General features: G+C 37.6%; 1 protein-coding gene and 1 pseudogene across 2 annotated transcripts in view; one reads left to right on the top strand and one right to left on the bottom strand.

Moving 5' to 3' along the window:
* XRN2 (5'-3' exoribonuclease 2) overlaps positions 1–12,836 on the bottom strand; it is a 124,002-nt gene that overhangs the window by 83,214 nt on the left and 27,952 nt on the right. The window contains exons 2-8 of one of the 2 annotated variants that reach the window (XM_006860650.1): positions 7,540–7,667; positions 7,346–7,457; positions 4,216–4,327; positions 1,677–1,735; positions 1,511–1,600; positions 628–700; positions 433–483 (exon numbers count right to left, since the gene is read on the bottom strand). In XM_006860650.1, the coding sequence (XP_006860712.1) occupies positions 433–483; positions 628–700; positions 1,511–1,600; positions 1,677–1,735; positions 4,216–4,327; positions 7,346–7,457; positions 7,540–7,667 (625 nt within the window). The remainder of the gene's footprint in view (positions 1–432; positions 484–627; positions 701–1,510; positions 1,601–1,676; positions 1,736–4,215; positions 4,328–7,345; positions 7,458–7,539; positions 7,668–12,836) is intronic. The other variant, XM_006860651.1, reaches the window with a different exon arrangement.
* LOC102816580 lies at positions 9,787–11,344 on the top strand (annotated as a pseudogene).

Below are 12,836 nucleotides of genomic sequence, written 5' to 3'. Positions count from 1 at the left end.
TATGAACATACAAATTTAAGGAGGCAAAGCCCCTATGAGCATACAAATTTAAGGAGGCAAAGCCCCTATATGCATACAAATTTAAGGAGGCAAAGTCAAAAAGCCTAAAATTTCTCAGAGTTATCAGCTAGTAAAACATTTTACAGATACATGGACCCAGAACACAGTTAGTCAAGAGTAAACACTTCGGAAATAATCTTAAAGATGTATGTATACATAGATACATTAAAAGTTTGAAGAACATTTAAAAAAACTATTTTTTAAGAAAGGTGATCATTAATCACACAGACAAAACTTTAAGTCAACACTACTTCCTTCTCAAACACAAAATAAGTCATTCTAGAACTTCCAATAAGTGATGAATATACATCAACCCATCCACTTGTTATGCTTTAATCAAAAAAGAATCAAATCCCCACTGAAGACACTTACCATCTGCTCCACATAAACAATGGTGAGTGTTTGGGTCATGGTTAGGCTGGGCTAAAGAGAGAATGGGACAGGGAATAAAAAGTAAACTATATATATATACATACACATAAATAACACATCCTACCAAATATTTTTATCAAATGGCTTTTCTTTTCTTTTCATTAGAACACACAAACATTTATAAGTTAATTTTACCTCTCTGTCTTCTAATATAATCCATGATTTTATGTTCTCCTTCACCAGGAGCACTAGCATCAGATAAAATAACCTATAAAAAAAGTTTTTGCATTCTTTTAGCTCATCTTGAATTTTCTATAGGTACAAAAATCAGCACAGTTGAATATCTTAAAATAAACTGACAATTTTATTAAAACAGAATAAACAAAATTCTTCTGAATAAGGTAAGTGTGTATATACATGCGGACTTCAAAAAGTTAATGAAAATTTTCATTAACTTTTTGAAGTCCCTTTGAACGATACACACCAAAAATTTATCACAAGTTTACAACTTGGAATGAAAAAGCATATAATGTCTGGGTTAGGACAAGCCACCACAAAAACTAATCATTTCACAACTTTCTACCATATAAACCTCAAGAGTAATAGGTTTAAAAAAAGCCATTTAAGTATAATTTATTTAACGAACTAATTAATTCGTGAACCAAAAATTACATTAAAGTTCACTTAAATTCTATTTACTTATGACAATAAAACCACTTTAAAAAAATATAAAACCACAAATGTAATCTTGCTATATATTTTGATTTTTAAGACCTAAAATTTTCATTAGAAAATTACTTTCTAATATATGCATTTTTAAAAAATCATGAATCCAATTTTATGGTTTCATAGTAATGTTAAAAGGATAAATTTGGTATAAAAAGAAAATTCAGCAGCCACTGATAACTAAAACCTGGTCATGCAAGGTACCCATTTCCAAAACCCCTGGAAGATTCTTTTTCCATTGTCACTCAGCTAGCATTTTATGAGGAAAAGGATAAATACTGATCAGTCATACCAAACTATAGCCTCAAATGATCACCCTAATCTTTTTGAAGTACCAAACTGTGAAACTTACTGTCAAATTTTTCCACCCAGGGTCATTATTTAAACGATCAGCTATGTAATAGCGAAGGCATTTAGCAAGATTGTCCATGAACTCAGTTCCCTAAAACGATAGAAGGAAATAAATTAATCTATCATTTAAGGGTTAGAAAGAGGGAGCAAAATGTGCGGCTACTTACTGGTGTAATACAGTTACTGTCAAATCTTTCTTTTATTTCTTCTGGAGGAAGAAAGCCACCTAGAGAAAAAAAATTGTTTTATCAGACAGAATATTCAATATTCATAGAAAAACTCTGTTGTTTTTACTAAATTAAACATTAATTAATCAAATTATTAAGTTAAATATGAAAGAAAGAGAAGTGCTGGCACCTGAAGAACTTGTTTCCTCATTGGGATATAAATAAGATTCCTACCCACAAATGTAAATTAAACTTAAAAAAAAACTTTTTTAAAATAAACAGTACATAAAAGATATTATACTGTTATATACCAAAAAAAAAAGAAAAGAAAAGAAGTTCTTCCTAGTACCTTCCACAGAACACACAACATACGTGGTTAGACATTTTAATTTTGCTAACAGTTGTTATATAGCATAGTGGTTACGAATCAGGCTGCAAACCTTAGAGTCAGCAGTTTGAAACTACCAGCTGTTCTGCAGGAGAAAGATGAGGCGTTCTGCTCCCGTAAAGACTTACAGCCTCAGAAACCCTGTATAGGGTCGCTATGAGTCGGAACTGACTCCAAGGCACATAACAACAACAACAGTTGTTAAGATAAAAGTGCCTTAGAAAAATGTTTACCAAAGATTTATATGATAAGACACAAAATTATCAGCTAGAGGATAAAGAAATCCTTTCCTCCTTTCTTTATCAGTGATTATCTTCTTTTCAAGAAACAAATATTTTATAACACATTCAAGAAAGTGTTAATCCTTAAAATCAAAGATAAATACACTGTGTTATAAATACAAACAAGTCTTAAGAGTCTTAATTATAAGCTGAAACTAACATAAATATATATGTAGCTGTTTGTTGTAGGTGTCTAAAGTGAGTCTAGGGTTCCAGTTCATATAGGTATGTCTTTATTCCAAACAAAACACATTTAAACATATCTGTGGTCAAGGAGATGCCTATAAGACAAATTCTCTCCGTAATCCATTTGTCTTAGTCATGCTAGGGTGCCTTCAAAGAAAAGTGTTGTAGAAAAACATGATTTAAGGTCAAGAATATAAAATTTTAAACAAAATTCAACTGACATTTTGCTAAATCACTGAAGCTTTGCAACAAGTTTACAGGAATGTGGCCTTACGTAAAACAACAGTTCTTAGATAGATTAAAGCATTTTTAAGGTTAGGAAAACCTCAAAGATGAATTCTAGGCAGAAAGGTCAGCTCAGAAGGTTATGGTGACAGCTTTTTGTTTATTTCAAGTGAGTAATCCTAATGGATTTTTCTCAAAGGACCAAGGACAATCACAGGAACTTATCATAAAGTATTAAGAAAATTGAAAACAGCACTGGTGAGAAAAAAGCCAGGAAAGTTGTGCCAAGGAATTCTTTTCCATCACGACAATGCACTTGCCCATTTTTCAAGGGTAGTAATAGCTGCCCTATGAGAATTTCATTGGGAAATCTTACCCCATCCACCCTACAACCCTGATACTGCCTCTTCAGACTTTTCTATGATTTGATAACAAAACTTTTAAACTTTTCTTTGTACTTACAGACTTGCAGCAAATTAAAACAACATAAAATGTATTGTAATTGCAGGACTGAGCTATGAGTGTACTATGGCATCATTTTGTTCATCTACCAAGTACAATTGTGGTGCTGGTGCGGTGCTGCAGGACAATGCCCAAGTTTGGTGGTTCAAGCTCACTAGTTGCTCCTCGGAAACCCTCTGCTGGGTCACTATGAGTCAGAACCAACCTAACAGCATTTAACAACAACCACCACCAAGCATAATTATCCTGATCCAATAAACTGTAGCTTTTCTGGCCTATTATATTGCCTTATATAGCGAAAAATCAAGCAAATCACCTTGCTACATCGTCATCCCACAATAATGCATGTTGGAAGAGAACCAAGTTCCAGTGAATATCAGCATCCCAGTCTTCTCTGAGACTTATGTACACATCAGGAGAAAGATGACTCTCCCCAGCTCCTCCACCACCCCCTAAAAAAAAGTGAGGGAACCCTGGGTACAGCGCATGTTTCATTAACCCATATTGAAAATGTATGAGAGCTGTGGTAATAGGCTGCAAATATGGATCAAAGGATCCCTAGTCTGCTCAGACAGACCTCAATGTTCTAAGGGGAAGTAATAAACTGGTATACCAAGACTGACTTGAGGAAAATCTGATAGCCCCCATAAAATGTCCTTAATGTATTTTCATTTTATCAATATGTAAATATTGATAAATATTGATAATGCAGCTGAAGAGCTGCATTCACCCTCAAAGTGGCTGATAATTGATAATACTGTTTTTTTTCTAACAGAATTCCTCTTCTTTTATTCTCATCTATAGTACAGTTTGAAAACGAGCAAACTTATTAATGGGAGTGAAGCATCCCATCAAATACTTTTCCTCAACAATGAACACAAATTCTCCTTGAATATTTTATGATCCTTATTCAATTAACATATAAGCTATTTGTATGCTTATATTTTCTGAACACATTTTTTTTAAAAAGTGCAACTTCAAGATACGTATTCTTTACCTTTTGCCAGTATTTCTTCCCTGACTCGTTGCTTCTCAACTGCTGCATCCACTCCTTCTTTTGATGCTCTGAATCTCCTGGAACGCTGCTGGTTCATCTTAGCACGTGGTGCCTAAAAACATGCATTTCATATTGATATATCATTCAGAATATTCACACATTTCTATATTATTATGAATCGGGCTGTGAACTGCAAGGTCAGCAGTTCGAAATTATCAGCTATTCCTTGGGAGGAAGATGAGGCGTTCTACTCCCATAAAGATTTACAGCCTCGGAAACCCTGTAAAGGGTTGCTATGAGTCGGAACCGACTCCACAGCACACAGCCACCATATTATGGTTAATTTTCCTTATAATAGTGGTAAACTTTTTTATCCTCTCATGACACACAATAGGTCCTGAGAACTTAAATTTAACCCAAAAAGTAAAAACTGAACTCTGACAAGTGAGTGGCATGTTGAATGAACTAATATCCTTTGAAGTCACAGAACTTAATATTGACAGATCCATGGTCTAATACCAATTCTACTGGTTTATGGTGACTCAAGGCATCCAAAAAGGAAACTTTATTTTAATCAAAGATCTTGCTAGCATTTGATGATCCCAGTTCAGAATCAGGAAGCCTTTCCCAGATTCCACACCTAATAGGAAGGATGGTCTCCAAATGTAAATGGGAGTGAATTTGTCACAACTCCCACTAAGAACAATAAGAAATGACTTCTTGACCTACAGGATCTCAACACCCTTCTATTTTTAATTTTGTACAACAAAGTTTATAATTACCACTCTGTTTTTCCAATATGACACAGGGAGGCATTTTGTTTTGTTTTACTGAAATTACTTAACAAAATGTTAACCTGTATCACTGGATAAGCCTGAATAAAGTGAACTTGGCTATAAGATGTTGGGAGTTACGGAACTGAGCTTTGGGGTTGGATGAGATGTCTACACCTAAATATGTTCTTTCATACTCACCTTTCAACACTTCCCTTTCCAATGAGACCATATAACCTAGCCCCCTCAAGTACCAAGTTTTATGATCTATATTTATACTTTTAAGACACATTGGTATTCTCTTTAGTCTTCACTATTACTGCAACTTAGCAAGTGATCAGGTAGCTATAATTTTTCTTTGAGTAAATACAACCTCACAAAAAGGTTAATATTCTTGGGTACAAATTCTTCTGGATATTCAAAATAATTAGCCTTCAAACTACCGAACTCACTGCCATCAAACTGATTTTGACTCATAGTGAACCATGGAACTGCTGGTAGGTTTGAACTATTGACATTAGCAAACCAGTGCTTATTCTACAGCATCACACCAGGCTCCTTTCATTAGCCCCTTGTTGTTGTTGTTGTTAAGTGCTGTCAAGTAAATTCCAACTCATAGAGACCGTGTATAGCTCTGAGGAGCGCCTGATGACCTTGAGCCACCGACCCTGCAGTTCATACTAACCTTGCATGCAGTCCAGTGCACTGACTCACAGCGACCCTATATAGGGTTTCCAAGGAGCAGCTGGTGAGCTTGCCACTAGAATGTACTAAATCTAAATGAAAGAGGATCTAATTACACATGTAAGAAAAGCACTGGAGTGCTAATCATAAGGTTGTGGTTCAAACCCACTAACCACTCCTTGGAAACTCAATTCAAGGTCGCCATGAGTTCAAACTAACAAGACAGCACTTAACAATAACAACAAATAAATTTAGAGCTATGATTTACCATCATTTTCCCTAAACCCTCAGATATAGTTTGCATAAGCCCTGATATATAGTTTTTTGGTCATTTATAACCTAAACTATTGGGTATATGTTAAGTCAGTAAACTACTTCCCTCTTGAATCATTTTGATGATTAATCACAGCATAAGACTAAAACCTACAATCACGTCATGTAAGGTCTTCAAGTTGTCGTTACACCCAATCCAAACCATCTACAGCTAGCTGCCCAAATGCATCAGCTGTTGTTGCTAAGTGCAACCAAGTCAATTACTACCCATAGTGACACTGAGCAGGGTTTCTGTGGAGCAGCTGGTGGGTTTGAACTGTTGACCTTGTGGTTTGCAGCCCAATGCTTATCCTATAGCAGCACATCAGGAGTCCAAATGTATCAGAAATGCATAGAAAACTGTGTTTGCCTAGCACATCTGAGAAACTGTAGATTCCCATTTTCCATGCTTATTCCACCCATAGCCCACCACTTACCAAATTCTCTTTCTTCAAGAAATGGGACAAAAGACACCGCCACCTTTGCTTGTGATATGTTGATGTCTAAGATTTTTTGCAGTTTAACCAAAATTTACTTTTGTCCTGTATTTATTTGTACACATGTGAGTGTTGAGGAACATAGTTCACAGAAACAAACAGTTGAAAATTAAAAAAAAGACACCTCCTTCCTAAATCCCGATTCCTTTAGGAATACTGTTCCCTCAGCACTTTTCACATGTTATCAAGTGTCTATAAAATTCTTAAGTGACTAAATCATTTATCTGCAATTCCTTCTCTTTGGCAGTAAGCAATTCAGCATGCTGGTAGTGGTGGTGTGTTGTGGAGTTGGTTCTGACTTATAGTGATCCTGCATAGGGATTCTGAAGATATAAATCTTTGCAGGAGCAGGAAAGCCTCATCGTTCTCCTGCGAAACAGCTGACAGTTTTGAACTCATAACTTTGAGGTTAGCAGCCTGACTTGTAACCATTACACTAATAGAGCTTTTCAAAAGCATAGGCAGTCACTAACATCAACACTTCACAGTATCTGGTACAAACTGGTGATAGTGGTGGTTGTGTGCTGTTGAGTAGACTCTGACTCATAGCGACCCTACATAGCATTTCCAACATTGTTAATCTTTACGGGAGCAGAAAACCTCATCTTTCTCCCTTGGATCGGCTAATGGATTTGACCTGCTGACCTTTAAGTTAGTGGTCCAATTTCTCTTTCTTCAAGAGAAACCCACTATACTACCAGAGCTCCTTAAAAGATGTTTGAATGAATGACTAAAAGAGAAGGGTTTCTTTCTCAAAATTACCAAGGTCAAGTTTTTTATTATTTAACTAACTTTCATTCTCGACACTAGGAAAGCAGCAGGAACAAAAATGGATGCTTCTAGGTTAATGATTTTAGCACTTACCACTCCATCTATTGCCATGTAGAGAAGTCGTCTTGGTCTTACAATATTAAAAAGTCTGTCAATGTACTCAAAAATTGCAACCATCATTTCATCTTCATTTTTTGGAGCTGGTCTAAAATTACAAGCAAACAATGTAATACAACATAGTACTTCTGAGATTTGTGTTACCACAAAAAAACACACCAGGTACGTACTTGTCTTCAGGATGAGTACAGGGATGGATGATTCCATTCATATCCAAGTACAGATTATCAAACTCCACATCATTTGGGTTAGGTTTACTGGCATCCACTGGAAGCTTTACACCATTGCATTCTTTTGGCTAGGAAGAAATAATAATAGTTTGTTCAGATCTAGAATGATAGATTTCAGGCTTAATCTGAATCTGCATTTCATTCTTGAACTGGAAATAAAACACTTTAAATATCTTCACCATTCAAACAATGTTGATGTGTGCCATTTTTCCTCCTGAGGAGCCAATGGTGGGATCAAACCTCTGACCTTTTAGTTCTCAGTTGAGCACTTAATCATTGCATAAAGTTCCATCCAATCAACGAGTTCTGCCAATTTAACCTCAAATATGTTTTTCCATTCCATCTCCTCTCCCTTGCACTAGGCATGACCAACATCAGGTCATCAACTCTCACCTAAAAGATCTGAACAGCTTTCTTAATAGACCACTTCACCTTGATATGCTCCTGTTTCCAACTTAGCTGCCATACTGTCACATATTAAAATACAAATGTGGTTCCGTTTCCATCTTGCCTAACTGTTCCAATGGTTGAAACAGTAGGCCCAGAACAAGGTTGGACCCATACTAATCTCCTTGCCTGTCGTATCCAGTCTTTCATAAAGTCTTAGAAAATACTCTTTTATCTCTTCATGCCTTTGCACACTGTTCCACCTTTCTGAATATTATAGTCCTACCTACCACCCCCTACTTACTGAAATCTTGCTAATTTCTCAGGTCTAGATTCAGATCAAATGCCATTCCCTTTGTAACATTTTTCTGATTGTCACATTCTCCCACCAAGCAATTATAATTTCGCTTATTCATTTGTAGCAGTTCCACAGTTTTATAGTTAAATTGTATTTGTAACCTAATTACACTGTGAGATTCTTTAAAAGGTATCTTCTGGTTGTGCCTTACTCAATCCTGAGGCACTCAACTGTATTTTTGTAAATGAACATTATCTATTTATATATATATTTTTGTCCAGAACTTGGTAAAAGAATATATGATCAGATTTCTACTGTTGGCTTCATACGATAAGCACTGCACTGTGAACCACAAGGTTTGCAGGAGAAAGATAAAGCTTTCTGCTCCCACAAAAATTTAAAGTCTCAGAAACCCTTTACAAGGTCACTAAGAATCAAAACCCAACTCCATGGCAGTTAACAACAGCAAAAAATTAATAAAATAGAACAGATTCTCAAACATATACAAAGGATCATTTGTAATAGTAAAAAAAAACTATGCCTCCATGTCGAGCAGAGTACAACTCTACACTACAGAGTTTTCAAAGCTTTGACTTTTTTTCAGAAGCAGGACCTTTCTTCCAAGGTACCTGTGGGTAAGTTCAAACAACCAACCTTTTGGTTAGTTGTCTGCATCACCCAGGGACTTATAAGTGACTATTACTGGGTACAAGGAGCTCTGGTAGCATAGTGGTTACAAGTCGGGTTGCTAACCTCAAGGTCAGCAGTTTGAAACTATAGCTGTTCCGCAGGAGAAAAAGAGGAGGCTTTCTCTCCCATAAAGATTTGTTGCTGTTGTTGTGTGCCGTGGAGTCGGTTCCGACTCATAGCGACCCTGTACAGGGTTTCCGAGGCTGTAAATCTTTATGGGAGCAGAAAGCCTCATCTTTCTCCCGCGGAACAGCTGGTAGTTTCGAATGGCTGACCTTGTGGCTCAGCAGCCCGATACGTAACCACTAGCCTCAGAAATCCATGCAGGGTTGCTATGAGTCAGAACCGACTCCATGGCACACCACCACTATTAATAGGTACAATATCCCTTTTGAAGGTGGTGAAAATGTTTTCAAAATAGAGTGGAAAACTCTAAGAAATATTAAATGGTATACTTTAAATAGGTGAACTTTATGATATGTAAATTTTATCTCAATACAGCTGTTAGCAACAAAGGAAAAAAAGTAAAACTTCACTTAATTAGGGGAAAACAAGTACCTACCCATCAGGAAAAGAATGAGTTAATAAACGGTGGCATTTCCACATAATCAAAAGTCAGACACAAATCAGAGTCAAAGAAATAGCACTGGATGGTCACAAATGTATAGCTAAGTTAAAAATGCAAGTTAAAGATGAATACATACAATATACCATTTACAGAAAGCTGAACAATATACAAAATAATATTATTCGGGAAAGATCCGCCTGTGGTGCTATCGCTCATGCTGGAAGAAGCAGAAGAAGATGCGCTCATCAGCTTTTTACCAACTCAGCTATCTCAGGACCAGTTTGAGGCTGAAAACAGGCAAGATTTCAGAGATCATAGCAGACCTCACTGGTCTCCTCCAGAAGAGAGCCTCTCCCATATGGGTACTGGAAAGGCTGGATACCTTGGTTATTAGAGGATTCTGGAGATGGGAGTGCTTTTCCAGAGATCCATGTGGCCCAGTACCCAATGGATATGGGATGAAAGAAAAAAATTTCCAATGCACTGGCTATTCAACTAAACGCTAAAGAAAAAGCTAAATATGATGTAACTGCACAACAAGGACAGTCTAAAGACCAGGTCATTTATAGAAAGTCACGGATCTGGTGCCCAAGGAAGTTAAGAATGCAGATGACCCACACCTGCAAAGGCCTGATGAGGAAGCCATTAAAGAGATAACAGAAAAGACAGAGCAGCTTTAGAAAAATCTGTATCACAGTAGATTACTGCAGCCATGCCTGTTCGGGCAGCTGATAAACTGGTTCCTGCTCAGTATATCCGATACACACTGTCTCATCACAAGGAGTGGCTTTCAACTCTGGAGCTAAACAGAAGGTGATTCGGATGGTCGAAGGATGCAATGGAACCGCCAAGGTTCAAGATTAATAAGAAAATTCCCCGGGGACTACCTTCTCCTCCAGCATCTGTCATGCACTCTCCTAGCCAAAAATGACAGAAGGAACAAGAGTGGAAGATTCCTCCTTGTATTTCAAACTGGAAAAATGCAAAGGGTTATGCTATGCAATTCCACTAGACGAATGTTTGGATGCTGATGAAAGAAGACTACAGACAGTGCACATCAACGAAAATTTTGCGAAACTGGCTCATTAAGCTGTGGAAAATGTGTGCCAAACTAGAAAGAAAGATGGCTCAAAAAGAAAAGGAAAAACATCAAGAGAAAATTAGAGAAATGGCCCAGAGAGTCAGGGAGAGGAGTTGTACGATCAAAATTCATGTGGAAAAAGAGGATGGAGAGGTTCGTGAAAGGGATGAAATTCGACATGACAGGCAGAAGGAGAGACAGCATGACCGCAATCTCTCCAGGGCAGCTCCTGATAAGAGGTTCAAACTGCATAGGAATGAAAACCATGATATCAGTGAAGTCACCAGTCTGGGTGTGCCCAATCCTTAGACTTCCAATGAAGTTCACTATGACCAAAGGCTCTTCAACCAGTCTAAGGGTATGGACAATGGCTTTGCAGGTGAAGAAGATGAAATGTATAATGTTTATGATTAAGCCCAGAGAGGTGGCAACGATATGGCCCAGAGTACTTACAGGCCCAGTAAAAATCCGGATAAGGACATGTATGGTGACGATCTAGAAGCCAGAATAAAGATCAACAGATTTGTTCCCGACAAACTGTTTTCCGGTTCAGACCGGCAGCAGAAAGGCTGAGAAGAACCAATTCAATTTGAAGAAGATCCTTTTGGCTTGGCCAAGTTTTTGGAAGAAGCCAAAAAAGCATGGTGGCTCTAAAAGACCCTTAGATAGCAGCCGCCCCAAGGAACATGAACATGAAGGCAAGAAGAGGAAGAAGAAGTAGCTGTACCTTTAGTCACACTGATGAACTGGGGTCAGAACTTTAATGATGCAAGTCACATAGGAAATACTTTGTAAATGGTCAGGCAACAAACCAAACCTGGGGGCCCAAGCCCAGTGCTACTTTTTATTACAAGAGAAAGAGGGATGGCAAATTCTACTTTGAACTATTGAGTTTTTAAAAGAGTGGGTTGTGTTTGTGCTTCTCCCACTTTTCAGCATTTATAGAACCTACTATCCAGCACACGAAAGACCACTTCTTTTCGTGTTAGACCAGTAGTTTAGGGTTAATACATTGAGGAATAAGACTATTTATCAACAAAGTAACCCAACCTCGGTGAGCAGGAGGATGTTGACAACATGCTGGAACAGTTGTGCCTAAGGAATGTTTGCCCCTATTGTGCTGTTGCCATTTGGAGTGGGGAAATGAGCTCTTGTTTGGTGCAACTCTTTGTTTCAAACAAAAACATTTAAACAACAACAAAAATAATCTTATTAGATACTGGTCAGGGATATACGCATATGTAGTGAAAACAAAAGTCCTGGTGGGGTGCTGTGGGTTAAGGCGCTGGACCACAAAGTTGTTTTAACCGTAAAGTCGGCAGTTCAAGTTCACCAGCTGCTCCTCGGAAACTCTATACAGGGTCACTATGGGTCAGAACTGACTCAACGGCACTAAACAATAACAAGTGAAAACAGAGAAAAGTAAGGAAATAATATGTGCCAATTTCAGGATATCGAGTATCTCTGAGAGGAAGGGAAAGAAAAGTGATTAAGATTCAATTTGTATTCATAATTGTAGAAAAAGCTTATCAAAGGAGCTATAATGACAGAATGGTAGGGAAGACGCTATTAGACTGGGTTCTGTACATACATTCTGTGAATCAAGAAAAAGGGGCAATATCAGAAACAGGATAAGTGGTAAGGTAAACAGGATCAAGTCTTGGGGTTTTGAGGGTCCTATGGTAGAAGATAATTGGACTGCCATTAAAAACAAGTTCTATGAAGGAAGGAGGCTCTGGCTCTCCATTTTACCTCTTTATACTGAAGTCTCCATTTTCCTTTCTCCTGTACCAAGCATATCACACAAGAAAAACAAAACCTGAGGGCAGGGCTTGATGGCGGCTAGGGCAGAGGTGCAGTGAAGTTCACCAACACAGAATACCAGGGAAAGCAGATCCAGGGCAGAGCTCTAAAACTTGGAACCACAGAGATAGGAATATTTTTAAAATTTGAAGGCTTAATAGCTAGTGGAACTTGAAGCTGAAGTAATAACTCGTGTACTTTTAAATCTTCCAGGCTTGGAGCCAACATCTTAGGTAAGACCAAATGGCAAGACCAAGCGGAGGAACAGAAACATTACTGAAAAACGCCGTGGGAACTTTGGAGCAAAGGGGGACAATATACTTTGTCGGTTTTGCTTTGTTCTGATTTTTTTTGGCATCTGGACATTGGCACCCCCACTGTTTGCGCACCTTCATTCTGGAGACTAGAGG

This window comes from Chrysochloris asiatica, unplaced genomic scaffold (genome assembly GCF_000296735.1).
Source record: "Chrysochloris asiatica unplaced genomic scaffold, ChrAsi1.0 scaffold00039, whole genome shotgun sequence".
In the NCBI taxonomy this organism is placed as follows: Eukaryota; Metazoa; Chordata; class Mammalia; order Afrosoricida; family Chrysochloridae; genus Chrysochloris; species Chrysochloris asiatica.
This window is presented reverse-complemented; position numbering and strand designations above follow the sequence as displayed.